This window comes from Spermophilus citellus (genome assembly GCF_964194105.1).
Source record: "Spermophilus citellus genome assembly, chromosome: 4".
In the NCBI taxonomy this organism is placed as follows: domain Eukaryota; kingdom Metazoa; phylum Chordata; class Mammalia; order Rodentia; family Sciuridae; genus Spermophilus; species Spermophilus citellus.
Window position 1 is genome coordinate 216,648,542 of NC_138185.1, and position 16,024 is coordinate 216,664,565.

The 16,024-nt window shown below is 37.6% G+C and overlaps 1 protein-coding gene across 5 annotated transcripts in view; it reads left to right on the plus strand.

Moving 5' to 3' along the window:
- The window catches only part of UNC79 (unc-79 homolog, NALCN channel complex subunit), a gene marked incomplete at both ends in the record, with an annotated part of 264,901 nt that extends 249,941 nt beyond the window's left edge, over positions 1-14,960 (plus strand). For all 5 annotated transcript variants that reach the window (XM_081289012.1, XM_081289013.1, XM_081289015.1 and 2 more), the window contains 2 exons: positions 13,125-13,166; positions 14,760-14,960. In XM_081289012.1, the coding sequence (XP_081145138.1) occupies positions 13,125-13,166; positions 14,760-14,960 (243 nt within the window). The remainder of the gene's footprint in view (positions 1-13,124; positions 13,167-14,759) is intronic.
- Between the last annotated feature and the right edge of the window lie 1,064 nt (positions 14,961-16,024).

Consider the following 16,024-nt stretch of genomic DNA (forward strand, 5'->3'; position numbering starts at 1 on the left):
ATAAAACTTCTATGAATGTTTACATATTAAGTTCTTGTGTTCATATATGCTTTCATGTATGTTGGGCAAATACCTAGAAATGAAATGAAATTTCTGGGCTGTATGTTGGTATATGTTTAACTTTTTAAGAAATTGGCCAACCATTTTCAGAGTGTTTGTGCCCTGTTGTGTTCACACTCCCAGTATATGAGTGTGTATCCCTGTGCATTTTTGTTAATCAGCATTTGGTAGAGTCAGTCTTTAGTATTAGAGTGTGTATCCCTGTGCATTTTTGTTAATCAGCATTTGGTAGAGTCAGTCTTTAGTATTAGAGCTGTGTACTGGTATCTCACTATTGAAATTTTGTTAAGCATCTTTTTATTTGCTTATTTGCTGTCCATATAACTGCTTTGTGAAGTATCTGTTAATTATTTGCCCAGTTTTTATGGGGTTAAGTTTTTTTCCCTATTATTGAATGTTGAAATACAAATCTTTTATCAGACATGATCTGCAAAGATTTTCTCTGTGGTTTTTTTTTGAAAGTATCTTGTGAACAGTAGAAGTTTTTTTATTTTGATAGAGTATCATTAACAAAATTCCATTTTGAATTAACTTTTATGTATGGTATAAGGTAAGATTGAGGTACTTTTTATGCATATAGTATGCAAGTATTCCAGAATCATTGTTAGAAATACATTTTTTTCTCCTTTGATTTGTCTTTGCAATTTTGTTATAAAGCAGTTGACCATATTTGTATTGTTCTATTTCTGAGTTTCCAATATTGATCCATTGATTTCTTTGTCTGTCTTTATGCTACACAGTCTAGATCACTATAACATTATAATATGCTTTGAAATGAAATAGTGTTAGTCTTCTGAATTTATTAATCTTTATCAAAGTTGTTTTGGCTTTTGTAGGTTCTTTCCATTTCTAAATAAATTTAAAAATCAGTTTGTTAATCTTTTACAAAAAGACTACTGAGAATTTGGTTAGGATGGCATGAGTCTTTAGATTAGACTGAAAAAAATTGAGATCTTAACAATATTGAGTCTTCTGATCCGTGAATGCACTATATATTTCCATTTATACATGTCTTCTTTTTTTTCTCAGAAATTTTTTGTTATTTTTCATATGCAGGCCTAGCATACTTCTGTGAAATGTATCCATATCATATTTTTATTCTATTATATGGGGTTTTTGGGCACTTAAATTTCTTTCCCCCCCTCCTCCTCTTCCTCCTCCTCCTCCTCCCCCTCCTCCTCCTCCTTTTGTTACCAGGGATTGAACCCAGGGGTGCTTAACCACTGAGCCATATCCTCAACCCTTTTATTTTTGATTCAAGACAGGGTCTCATGAAGTTGCTTAGGGCCTTGCTGAGTTGTTGAGGCTGACTTTGAACTTGCAATCCTTCTGCCTCAGCCTCCCGAGCCACTGGGTTCACTTAAATTTTTAATTGTCCATTGGTAGTATTTAGGAATACAACTGCTTTTTTTAAATTGATCCTCTACCCTGAAATTTATTAAACTCATTTATTAGTTCTTATTGATTTTATGTCACCTTCATGAGATTTTCTATGTAGATGATCATGTCATGCGTAGAAAAGGTCATTTTTTTGTCTTTTTTTTCCCCATTATTTGTACTTTTCATTTTTTTTTTTCCTCATTTGATTACCCTGGCTAGATCCCTCAGTACAAGTTGAATACAAGTAGTGAGAACAGTAAAATTTTCCTTGTTCCTGATCCTATGAAGAGAACATCTGGTATTTCATTACTCATTATTAAATAAATGTTAGCTGATAGTTTTTCATAGATAACCTTTATTAGATTAAATAGGGTTCTCTTTTATTTCTACTTTACTAGGAATTTTTCTAGGAAAGGGTGTTGGATTTATCAAGTGCTTTTTCTACACCCATTGAAATTATCATAGGTATTGTATCTATTAACTGTTAAAATGGTGAGTTTCATTGATTGACTTTTAAATATTAAAACATCCTGTATTCCTAAGACAAACTATACTTGATCATGATATATTATCCTTTTTATATCTTACTGGATTCAACTTGCTAGTTTTTTTAAATGAATTTTTCCACAGATATTCATGAGGAATATTGGACTGTAATTTATTTAGTTTTTATACCAGGTCTCATAGAATGAATTGGGAAATATTCTTTTTCTGTTTTCTGAAAACAGTTGTGTAGAATTGATAGTATTTCTCCCATATATTTGGTAGAATTTCCTGGAGAGCCACTTAGATTTTTCTTTGCAAACGATTTTGAATTATAGATTAAATTTTTAAAGAAGATATAGGGCTATACAAGAATCTGTCCTTGAGTGAGCTTTGATAGTGTGTGTCTTTCAGGGAATTTGTTCATTTCATCAAAGTAGTCAATTGGCATGAAATTGTTCATAATATGTCTATTTTAATTTTAAAATTTATAGGGTCAATTGTTATGTCATCTCTTTAATTCCAGATATTGGAAATATATGACTTTATTTTTCCCCTCCTCTGTCTGATCAGATATTATCAATTTGAGTGATGTAAAAAAAATTTTTTTAAAGCCCAACTAGGGCTGAGAGCATGTGGAGTGTGTGCTTCACATGTACAAGTCCTTAGGTTCCATCCCCAGCACTGAAGAAACCAGCCAAAAACAAGCAAAACAAATAAAATTGGAAGATAAAGAGGTATCTGATAGTTTAAAACAACTATTCCAGTTGGTTTTCATTGATTTTCTCTGTTTTCTGTTTAATTGATTTCTATTCTTTATTATTTTCTTCTTTCTAATAAATTTAAATTTGACCTATTTTTCTGGCTTCTTCAGGAGAAATGGAACTCATTAATTTCAGACATTTTTCTTTTCTAACAAAAAACGATTAGTGCTGTAAATTTCCCTGACAGCGCTGGCTTGGCTGCAACCACAATTTGGTATGTTTATGAAAATAACATTTTCATTTCATTCAGAATTTATTTTCTGACTTCTCTTTTGCTTTCTTTTGGTAACTATTGATTATTAGGACATATATTATTTAGCTTCCAAATGTTTGTGTATTTCCCAAGACTTTTCTGTTATAGATTGCTACTTATATCCAATGTAGTCTAAGAATATACTTTATATAGTTTGAAACATTTTAAATTCTTGAGGCTTGTTTTATATCCCAGAATCCTGTCTATCTTAGTAAATGCTCTGCATGTCTAAGAAGAGGATACGACTTCTGCTATGATTGGGTGGAATTTCCTATGAATTAGCTCACACTCTTAGATAGTGATGCTCAAGTCTTCTGTATATCCTTCCTTCTGTGTCTGTTTATATGTTCTATCGATTATTGAGAAAGGAGTATTAAAATATCTTTATAATTGTGAATTTGCTTATTTCTCTTTTCAGATCTACTAGTTTTTGCTTCATATAATTTGAAACTCTGTTATTGGGTGCACAAATGTTTAGGACTGTTACTTGTTTTAATGAATTGAAATTATGAAATGTTCCTCTTTAGCCTTGGTAATCTTTTTTGCTTTAAACATTATTTTATGTGATATTAATAAAACAGTTCAGCTTTCTTTTATTTACCCTTAGGATGATATATCTTTCCCCATCCTTTTATTTTTTTTTATTTTTTTTTAAAGAGAGAGTGAGAGAGGAGAGAGAGAGAGAGAGAATTTTTAATATTTATTTTTTAGTTTTCGGCAGACACAACATCTTTGTTGGTATGTGGTGCTGAGGATCGAACCCGGGCCGCACGCATGTCAGGCGAGCGCGCTACCGCTTGAGCCACATCCCCAGCCCCCCATCCTTTTATTTTTAACCTCTCTTTATATTTACTATTTAAAGAGTGAACCTATCTGTCATTATACTTAATATTTAAAATGTCTGTCATTGTTTTCATTTTCTTCTTCTTCTTCCTTCTTCCTTCTTTCTTCTTTCTTATTTCTTCAGTACTAGGGATTGAATCCAGGGGTACTTTACCACTGAGCTTCATTCCCAGTCCTTTAAACAATTTTTTTTTTTTTAAATTTTGAGATGGTCTTGGCAATTGCTGAGGCTGGCATTACATTTGCAATACTTGTACCTCAGCCTCTTAAGTAGCTGGAATTCAGATATGTATACCCTGCCCAGCTTAAAGTGTACTTCTTATGAATAATATGCAGTTAGATGTCACTTGTTTAAAAAATCCAATCTTACCTTTTGATTGGTGTACTTAGACCATTTTCTTTTACTGTGTTTTGTCATATTGTTGGGTTTAAATTTACCATCTTACTACTTGTTTTCTATATTTCCCATCTGTTCTTTGTGTCTTACTCTTTTTATCTTCTTTTGGATTAATTGAGGATTTTATAATAAAATTTTTGATATACATTAACTTGAGAATTTTCTTCTATTCAGACAGCAATATTTAGTGCTCTAAATTTCCTTTTAAGTACTTCTTTAATTACTTTCCCCCAATTTTGAAATATTTCACTTCTCTTCAGTTCCAGATAATTTCCATTTTGACTTCATCTTTGACCCATAGGTTATTTAGAAGCGTTTTAATAGTCTTACTAGCTACATGTCTTTTGTTGTCTTTGTTTTGGTCATTAATTTAGTTTAGAATATACACTTTTAACTTACCACATTCTGCTGTCAAGTAATATCATACCACTTCCTGTATTATAAGAGAACCGTATGATATATTTCATTTCCCACCTCCTGGTTTTGAGTTATTGTCCTTGTTCATTTACTTCTGTATATGTTATAGACCACACCAATGTGTTGTTACTTTTACTTTAAGCAATCAATTATCTGTTAAAGAGATTTTAGGGCTGGGAATGTAGCTCAGTGATAGAGAGCTTGTCTAGCACTTGTGAGGCACTGGGTTAGATCCTCAGCACCACATTAAAAAATAAATAAATAAATAAATAAATAAATAAATGTATTGTGTCCATCTACAACTTAAACACTTTTTTAATCTTTAAAAAGGAGATTTTAAGTGTTTATATTTATTTAAATTTTCTATTATTGTCATGTTTATGTTTGCTCTTTTCAGTGATCTGCATGCCTTTGTATATCTACAAACTTCTTTTACCAATCATCTTTCTTTCTGCCCAAAAGACTTGCTTTGACATTTCTTACACACGTCTGCTGGTGATTAATTACTTTACCCATTGTTTCTCTCAGAAAGTCTTTCTTTTGCCTTTATTTTGAAAAATAATTTCACAGGATATGAGATTCTAGATTTACTGTGTTTTGGTTTTTCTACTTTTTCACTACTTTACAGATATTGTTTCTTTACTGTCTTCTTGCCTACATTATTTCCAACAAGATTTCCATCAGTCTTTTATTCATCTGTATATAATGTGTCTTTTTTCTTTGACTGCTTTGAAGATTTTCTTTGCCATTATTGTTAAGCTGTTTGATGATGCTGTGCCTTGTTTTCTTTGTGATTCTTGTTCGTTAGTTTGCTGAGCTTCTTAGATCTGTGAATTTATTTTTTTCATTGGATTTGGAAAAGTGTCAGCTATCATTTCTTAAAATATTAGGTGCCTCCATTCAATATGCTCAATCTTTTTCTTCTTCCTTCTTTATTGTACTGGAAATAGTTATAACAGTTGTTTTAATGTTCTTGTGTACTAATTATCTAATTATTTTTAATGTGTCATTTTTAATGTATATTATATTGATAGATTTTCCCCTTATTTATGGGTCACATTTTCCTAATTCTTTGTATGTGGTAATTTCCCCCTTTTATTTCTTCCATGTTTTTATTGGTGCATTATAATTCTCCATAATAGTGAGATGCATTGTTACACATTCATATATAGCACACAAAATAACAATGTCATTTGGCCAATATTGTTTCCCAAAATCTTTTCCTTCTCTCCCCTCTTACTCTCCTTGGTCCCTTTCCACTACTCTACTGGTCTCCCTTCTGTCTTCATGAGATTTCCCCCACCTTTTTTTTTAACCTTTATTTCTCTGTAGTTCCACATATGAGAAAAAAACACAATCCTTTACTTTCTGAGTTTTACTTATTTTACTTAACATAATGCTCTCAAGTTCTATCCATTTTCCTGAAAATTACATAAATTTATTCCTCTTTACTGCTGAATAAAACTCCATTTTGTATTGATGCCACATTTTCTTTATCCATTTATCCATGGACAGACACCTAGATTGGCTATTGTGAATTGTGCTGCTATAAATATGGATATGCATGTATCATTATAATATACTGACTTTTATTCTTTAGGGTAAATACCAAAGAGTGGTATAGCTGGGGTCATATGGTGATTCCATTCCCAGTTTTTGAGGAACCTTCATACTAATTTCCATAGTGGTTGTACTAATTTACAATCCCACCAGCAGTGTGATTGTGCCCCCCCCCCCGCCACATCTCTAGCATTTATTGTTTGTTTTTGTTACTGGGGATTGAACCCAGGGACACTTAGCCACTGAGCCACATTCCTAGCCCATTTTATTTTTATTTTGAGACTGGGTCTTGCTAAGTTGCTTAGTGCCTTGCTAAGTTGCTGAGGCTGGCTTTGAACTTGCAATCCTCCTGCCTGAGCCTTCCAAAGAGCAGCTTGGGCCATGTGCATGCACTAAGCTTTGTTTGTGTTCTTGTTGGCTATCATTCTAACTGAAGTGAGTTGAAATCTCAGTGTAGTTTTTATTCACATTTTCCTAAGTGCTAAAGATGTTGAACATTTTTGTATATTTGTTGGCTATTAGTATTTCTTTTCACAAATGTCTGTTAGTGCCTTTGCCTATTTATTGATCAGGTTATTTTTTTAGTGGTAAGTTTTTTGAGTTCTTTATATATTCTGAGTATATTTTCTCCCATTCTGTAGGTTCTGTCTCACACTCAATTTCCTTTGTGGTGCAGAAAATTTTTGATTTTATGCCATCTCATTTGTTATTTCCTGACTTTTAGAGTCCAATTGAGGAAGTCATTGCCTGTGAGTGGGAGTGCTGATCCTACATTTTCTTCTAGCAGTTGCAAAGTTTCTGGTCTAATTCCTAGGTCTTTGATCCATTTTGAATTGGCTTTTGTGTTAGGATAAGAGATGGGTATCTAGTCTCATTCTTTTACATATGGATAATCAGTTTTCCCAGCACCATTTGTTTAAAAAAATCTTTCTTTTTTCCAATATATATTTTTGGCATCTTTATCAAGCATCAGATGACTGTATTTGTGCGGGTTTGTTTCTGTCTTCTATTCTGTTCCATTGGTGTATGGGTTTGTTTCTATGCCAGTTCCATGCAGTTTTTGTTATTGCAGCTCTGTAGTATAGTTTCAAGTTGGGTATTGTGATGGTTCTAGCATTGCTTTTTTTTTTTTTGGCTTAGAATTTCTTTGGCTATTTGGTCTTTTATTCTTCCAAAAGAATTTTAGGACTATTTTTTTCTAGTTATATAAAGAATGCCATTGGTATTTTGATAGGGATTGCATTGAATACGCATATTGCTTTTGGTAATTCACATGATGCTTTTTGGCCATTTTAACAATATTAATTTTGCCTATCCATGAACATAGAGGTCTTGCCATATTCAAGTGTCTTCTTCCATTTCTTCCTCAGTGTTCTAAAATTTTCATTGAGAGGTCTTTCACCTCCTTGGTTGGATTTATTCCTAGGGGTGTGTATGTGTGTGTTATTTATTTATTTATTTATTTAGGCTACATTGAATGGGATTGTTTTCCTGATTTTTTTTTTTTTTTTTTTGGTACTGGGTATTGAATTCAGGGGCACTCAACAACTGAGCTACATCTGAAGCTCTATTTTGTATTTTATTTAAAGACAGGGTCTCGCTGAATTGCTTAGCACCTCACGTTTTGCTGAGGGTAGCTTTGAACTTGCTATCCTCGTGTCTCAGCCTCCCAAGTTTCTGAGATTACAAGTGTGCACCACCACAACTGGCTCCTGATTTCTTTTTTTAGCATATTCATTGATGGAGTAGAGGAAAGCTATTGATTTTTGTATGTTGATTTTGTATTCTGCTTTTTTTTTTTTTTTTTTGGTAGTGGGGAATTGAATCCAGGGGCACTTTACCACTAAGCTGCATCTCCAGTCTTTTAAAAATTTTTTGTTTTGAGACAGGGTCTTACTAAGTTGCTAGGCTGTCCTTGAACTTGCAAAAACTCCTGCCTCAGCCACCTGAGTTGCTGAGATGATAGGTATGCACCACTACTCCTGGCTATATCCTGCCATTTTGTTGAACTTGTTTATTAGCACCAGCAGTCTTCCAGTGGAGTTTGTTGGATCTTCTAACAAAAGGATCATGTCAATTATAAACAATGATGTTTTGACTTCTTTCATATTTGTGAACCTTTTATTTCCTTCTCTTGCCTAATTGTTCTGGCTAAAATTGCAAGTACTACATTAAATAGAGTGGTGAGAGTTGACATCCATTCTTATTCGAGATTTTAGGGGAAATACTTTCAGTTTTTCCCCATTCACTATGATGTTGGCTTTGAGTTAGTCATATGAAACCTTTATGATATTGAGGTAAATTCTTTCTAATTTTCTTCAGTGTCTTTTTCATGAATAGGTGCTAAATTTTGTTGCATTTATTAAAATGACTATGTGATTTTTGTCCTTAATTTTATTTACGTGGTGAATTACATTTATTGATTTGCGTATGTTGAATGATTCTTGCAGCCCTAGAGTGAAACCAACCTGGTCATGATGTACAATCTTCTTAATGTTGTTGACTATAATTTGCTTATATTTTATTTATGTTCATCACGGATATTAATCTGTAGTTTTCTTTTTTTAATGTGTCCTTGTCTGGTTTTGGTATCAAGGTGATACTGGCTTCCTAGAATGAATTTGGAAGTGTTCCACCCTATTCTATTTCATGGAATAATTGAGGAGCATTGGTAGTAATTCTTCTTAAAGGTCTGGTGGAATTCAGTCCCAGGCTGTTCTTTGTTGGAAGGTTTTTAAAAACTGTTCCAATCTCATTGCTTGTTATTAGTCTGTTTAGGTTTTCTATAGCCTATTAAAACAGTTTTGGCAGATCATTTGTGTATAAAAATATATTGGTTTCTTCCAGATTGTTCAACATATCCAAATAGCCCATAATGATCTTCTGGATTCCTGTGATATCTATGTTAATATCTCCTTTTTCACCTCTAATTTTATTATTTTGTGTCTTCTCACTTTTTTCTTTTGGTTAATTTGTCTGAGGGTTTATCAGTCTTGTTCATCTTTTCAAAGAGCCAATGCTTCACTCATTCTTTGCATTTTTTAAATTCTGTATTTCGTTGATTTTGACTTTGATCTTAATTATTTCCTTCCTTCTGATAACTTTTGGAATTGGTTTGTTCTTGTTTTTCTAGGGCCTTGAGATGATGCTTCATTAGATTATTAGCATCTTTCTGATTTTCTTCTGTATGCACTCATAGCCATAAACTTTCTTCTTAGTGTCCCAAATATTCTGATTACATTGTATGGCTATTATAGTTTGATTCTAAGAATTTTAAAATTTCTTCCCTGATTTCTGTATAACCCATTCATTGTTCAAAAGTGTATTGTTTAATTTCCATGTGTTCATTTAGTTTATATACTTATATAGTTTGTCAATGTGATGATTTCTAATTTCATCCCATTATGATCTGATAAAATGCAAAGATTATATCAATTTTGTTTTGTATTTGCTAAGAGCTGCTTTTTATGCCTGGTAATTTTTTATTGGATTCTTAACATTGTGAATTTGACTTTATTGGGTGCTGGTTTTTTTTTAAATTTATATAAATAAATAAATAAATACTCACAAGCTAAATTACATCTAAGTTTTGTTAGGTGGATAAGAGCAGAACTTTTTGGACAAATAATTACTGAGTACTACTATTGCATTACCAGTGTCCTTATGAGTACAGTGTTATATGATTACAAGATTTTTCAACTGTGACTAGTAGGAACACAAACTATCTTGACCTTATGCGACCACCATGGATTTTATCTTCAGTACTGGGTCATTTTCTTACCTATGTACATTGGTTAATATTCAGCTGAAGACTCAAAGGGATCCCTTTGCATATCTGTCTGTGTCTCTCTCCCTCCCACTCTCTTTCTTTCTTTCTCTCTGAAAATCTCTCCCTTCCAATCTTGTACCCTGCAAATCTACCCTTGACCTCCTGAACCTCAGCTGCATCTTAACCCAAGAAGACTACTGGGCTCCACCTGGGTTCCTCCTGATGTGTTACTACCTGGAAAACTCTCTCCAGACAGTGAGCTAGGGCTCACCTTGTTTGTTTCTCTGTCCTGCATTACCTGATGCTCAATATCTGAAAAATCACTGTTTCACATAGTTTGTCTGGACTTTGTTGTTCTTTCAGGTAGTCTGGTCTTGGCTGATAGAGATGGTTTTACCACCATCTTTAATTCTGAGGGCAGGAACAGGCATTGGTGAAATGAATACAGTCCAATGAAACAGGAAGTTTTCGATTTATTCTGTAGCATAAATCAAGTTAGGAGAAAAGGTATCACTTTTATTTTGGTGAGAAACAGCATATTTTTTCAGTGCCCTTCAGTTTTCTGGATATTGTTTTTAGAGAGAAAAAAAAAACTCAACCAGCTTTGTTATAACATTACAGAGCCCAAAATAAGTTACATCTAATTCTTACTGACAGCTTTGTAGAAACCACTAGCAAAAAGAGAACTAAAATGAACATTACTCAGTAAGTCAAATTAGCATTCCTGAAATAGGATGACTATGGGGTTATATAATGCTATCAGTAGTGATGAGCTTTAATGGATGCCTTCAGTCATGTGATTTCTAAGTCACAAACCTGAGAGTCCCTTGCAGGCATATTTTAGAATTATATGATCACATGTTACATCAGTAGGAAGAGAACAAAGACCCTTTTAGAACCAACATCACTGTGCTCCTTGTTTGCATTATCTGTACCCTTAGTGCCAGTGACATTACTGGAGACAAAGTCCACCCAGGGCCACCCCCCTCCCCTTCCCAAGTCTCTCAGGATTTTTATTAGGAGGTTATTTCAGGTATTTCCCCAGAATTGAGAAATATAGGCCTTCTTCCATAAGAAATAGTCAGAGTCAGTCAAAGTCTATAGACATGAGGACCCCCAGGGCTTGCTTTCTGCTATGCAGATGTTGTGTGGGGAAATGGTTTGACCGTTACTTTTTGCCATTCAGAATGTTTAGCTGAGCAGTCCTGTTCAGAGAGGGCCAGAGAGGGCATGACCTTACCTGGCACCAACCTTTGTAATCTCATGGTTTGGTGTTTTTTGTTTATTTGCTGTTTCTTTTTTAATGAGAGTTCCAGGCTAAGTGAAGCATGGAGAAGGTGTGATTTTGTTTTAGTCCAGTCACATCTTTTGGTACACCATGCTCCATATCTAAACACAGTGTTTATGTTAGCCATAGAGTGGTAGCTGACTGCAGTGTAAACACTGTGTTTAGGAATGTTGAGGACTAAATGTCAATGCAAGTTAGCAACTATATATCTTAACAGAATGTTAAAAGTAGAATAACAGCCAGATTTAGCCTTGGAAACAAAAACAGGGAGAAATGCAGTTTATCAGTTCAAGAAAGTTTATTTTTAGGGAGTGTCTCTGCAGGCAGAATCTTTCTCCATGCCCAGAAGCTGTCCCTGCTCATGGTAAAGGGGGCACCCCTCTTCAGAAGTTGTAGGGATCTGGATTAAACTCCAGGTCCCTCACAGGGCCTCCAGAGTCATCTGAGGGCTGATTCCTAGTGGCCTGGCCTCTGCTTCTCTAAACTCCTTGTCCCAACATGTTCCTGTAAACCTCACTTCCAGCACCATGTGGGTCTGTCCTGCCCCTCGTTGCCTTGTGCACTCCCACCTCGGACCTGTGCTTAGACTTTCTCTTTGCTTCCTGGAGGGCCTTGAATCAACCTGCTAGGGCCTCTGTCACAAAAACCGCAGAGCCTGCTCTCCTGCCATTGCTGGAGGCCAGATGACTAGATTGAGGTATGGGAAGGGCGGGCCCCTCCTGAGCTCCTCTCTCCCTCCTGCCTCTGGAGGAGCTTTGACGTTCCTTGATTTGTGGATCTCTGCCCTCGTCTTCAGGTGGCATTCTCCCTAAGTGTACCTGTGTGTGTTTGTGTCCAGCCTCCCCTCTTTATAAGGATGCCAGCCATATGGATTGGGGGTTCACCCTGCTTTAGTATGACCCCAACTTAAGTAACTACATCTTCATCTCCATTTCCAAAAATGGTCCAATTCAAGGCACAGTGTGAATTTTGTGGACACATGATTTAATCCAAAGCAACCCTACTCTATGTTAGAGTGGAAGGTTGGAAGGAACAGGGAATGGAATGATATGATGTATAGCTTGTTAAAGGTCTCAGAAGTTCTGAAATAAACTAGCACTTCCAAACTTGTTGGCTCATAGTCCCCTATGTCATTGAAACCTCACCCAGGTTGGTTTCTGTGGAACCCACTGTGAGAAATGTCACATTCTGTTCTGGACTTCTGGTTGTACAAGGCCATGAATATTTGCTTATAGTTTAAAGGACTGAAATGTGACCAGGAGACCAAAGCAAAGAGAGGGAAGCTGCTCCTGGAGGCAGTGGGGCCCAGGCTCCTGTGCTCCATGGAAGGGCCACATCAGAGGGACAGCAGAGCCTAGTCACCCCAGCAGGGACTTGCTGCTTGTCTATGTGCACACCCACATTTTACAGATGACCAGCTCCATCTTGCTGAATTGTCCCTTCCAAATCACAGCCAGCACCTCCAGGGGTGCCTTCTCTATCACTGGAGGATTCTGTCTGCTGCCCAGTGGTATCTTCTAATGACTAGAGGCTAGAAGAGTCCCCATTCCTCTCAGAGACTCAGTTCTGAAGAGCCCATAGAGGAAATTCTATTTCAAGAAAGTGAGGGCTTAATTAAATAAATACACATTTAATTTCCTGTGTTTGGTAGCTTTCAAGAGACAGTCATTTGCTCTAAAGTGTGTGTCTCAGGCACTCGCGGGGTGCTTATTAACCTCCAAATGCCACTGGCTCAGTGGGGTTTGGCCTGAGAAAGACATTTTGCTGGGGACTGAGAGCTGCGCAGTGGGGGCTGCTTCCGCACACAGTATAAAAAGCTCCAGCATGGGCTGTGCTCCCTTGCAGTCATGGAAGCCTGTGTGGGAAAGTGGAGAACAATAATAATGAGGCTTCTGTCTCTCTCTGTGCAGCTGATACCTATGTGGTTGCCAATGATTCAGTCGAACATCAAGGTAAGTCACCTCTGGGCCAGTTGGAAGCTGTTCTCTCCGGTAAACATCAGAACATTCATAGCAATTGTTGACATTCCACTTACTGTGAGGAAAAAGGAATTCACCCTGTTCCTGGTCTTAGTGGGCTGATAATACAGGAGACCCTGTGGACCAGGTAGGGGGCCCACAGGTAGAGCACAACAGCCGGAGCCTCTGTCCCTCTGCTCACTGTTGATGAGGATGCAGGTGGAGGGTGCGTCCCTGGGTCTGGGCAAGGCTCAGTCCCCTGATTAGAATGCAGGCCCCAAAGCTGTCCTGTCCTCGGAGGATACCCATGGGATCTGGTCCCAAGCACATTAGTGGTGTTTCCTGACCACTAAGATTGATTTTCTGTGATGGGCAAAATTCTGTTAAGAACATTGAGTGAGTGACCACATAGAGCTAGAAGGAACCTATCCCCTCATTCTATATATGAGGACATATGAGACCAAAAGAAAGAGGGACTTGGATAGGGTCCCACAGCCTGGAGGGGGAAGACCCCGACCAAATCTATGTCCCAATCCCAGGCCTCACCTGGAATGATGTCCTGTCATTGTAAGCATACTTCGTGGCTAGCAAATGTAGTTCCTGGGGCTTGATAGCAAGTTGATGGAGCCAACCACCCACTCCATCCAAGACCACCACATCACAGTGCTAGGAGTATGGAGGCTAGGGGGAGGCCAGCAGCTCTCTTGCTGGATTTCCCCTCCAGGTTGGGGAAGGAAGAGGGTCACAGGGAGCCTGACCAATTGCCAGGCATAGAAAGAGGACAGGCAGCTGTCAACAGTGCTGGCAGCCTTGTGTCCTGATTGTGGCATCAGGACTATTTGTGGCCACTGGCCGTGCAGGGCATCTGCAGTGTGGGAGACCTTCTTTCATACCAGGCACTAGTTTTCCCTGTGGAAAGCGGTGTGGCCCATACTCCCCTGGAAGCATCAGAGCTGCTGTTCCTCTGCTTCACAGAACGAGCTGAAGAGGCCTGCACGACTTGCTGAGGAGCTAGGAGAAGGAAGAAGAACTGTCTGCCTGGCCTTTCCATGCCCTGACATGAGGACAGAGATTGTAATATGTTAAGATGTAATGGGCACCCACCATGGCATATCCTCTAACACTCTGCAACCCACTTGGGCTTTACAGAAGCCCCTGAAGGAAGTGTTACTATTCTCCCACCTCCACCCCTGCCTTGGAGGAACCCCTGACCCAGATTGATGAGCCAAGGGTCAGGATGTGAAGCCAGGGAGTCGGGCACTAACCACAAAGCCAGGCCTGTGTGGTGAATAGCTGCTAGAGACAAGCGCAAGTGTCAGCCCAGCCAATGGTTTCTCAGCTTTGCTTTCCTGTTTCAGACGGGCATGTCATTATTTGGATGGAGTTGGGCTACTGTGACTCTGGAGGTGGGACTGCCCCATGTCCCCCACCCTGAGTATTGCCAGATTTGAGAGCTTCCCTTCTTAGTCCAGAGAGCCCTGGAGCTGAGCAGGGCCCTGCCTGCAGAGCAGCCCCCAGCGATCAGATCCTCCGGGGGTTGCCTGGGCCCCAGCAGGAAGGAGCTAACATTGTGTCTTTTCTTAACAGCACTTGTCTGCAGGCCTCCAGCTTCGCCTCCAGGCCATTCAGAACCACGTGAACCACCACAGCCTAAGGACGCTGCCGGGCTCAGGTCAGAGCAGTGCTGGCCTGGTGGCCCTCCGCAAGTGGCTGCAGTGCACCCAGTTCAAAATGGCCCAGGTGGAGATCCAGTCCTCTGAAGCAGCCTCTCAATTTTATCCTCTATGAGTGGACTCCTCGGCTCTCAGTGACAACACTCTGGTTTAGCAATAATGGGTTTCAAAACAAAACGATTCGATCCAAGCAGGTTGGGGACATATTGGTACTGTACATCCTCTTCCTAGTTTAGTAAAAGACGTGCAAAGGCCGGAGAGGGCCACAATGACGCTTTCTTGCTACACATATTTCTGATGACTCCTTGGGCTATCTGATTAAGTGTTTCCTTACATTATTTTTTAAAAACCAAATCATTTTTCTTTAACTAACTTCTATTTTTTTTAAGAAAAAAAAAATAGACTGGTGGGTACTCACAGAAAAGTTGTATAAGTCCCCCTGTTGCTATTTTTGATGATAGAGAATAAATAGGGTTTTTGAAACCTTTGTAGTGTTTTTTCTTAAAATCTACTCTTGGCAATGCAATAAAAAAAAGAACAAACAAACAAACAAAAACCTGTCACCATAAGCCAGTGACACCTGACTGAAGCTTTTTTGTCATTATCCTGGGAAAAGTGGCAGCTTGCAAGGAACGTTACAAAGTGCACTTAGAAATTAGGTGGTCAAACTGTGCCAGTTGTTTTCTTTGTTTTATAATTCCATTTTCCAAACCTGTCCAGTAAGTTTTATTATTTTTAAAACTAGTTTTTCAACTCATTAGTTTTAGGCTGTACTTTCTTGTAAGCTTTATGATAACCACTTTAGTTTTGTGAATAATAAATTTTACTCTTTGGTTAATGCTTGTATACTATTTGACTTAAAGCTGTAGATCTCATACTGGACCAGACGAGTCCTGCATTGGTTGGCACAGAGCACAGCACTGGAGTGACACCTCTACATGGAGTTTTAGTAGTGTGAGAGCACCAAGATCCCCACCACGCACACCTCGCGTCTGGCTGTGCATTCCAAATGAAATTTCTCCTCTTTATCCCTGTAATGCACTGACTTAAAAGAAGACTCACTACACATTTAAACTGTATATTGACATGCTATTAAATGCATTTTTTATTATCTTTGTGAGCCTGGGGTTTCTTAAAAATCAGTTTATAGAGCTAGAGTTTAGTTCCTGGCAGCCATTT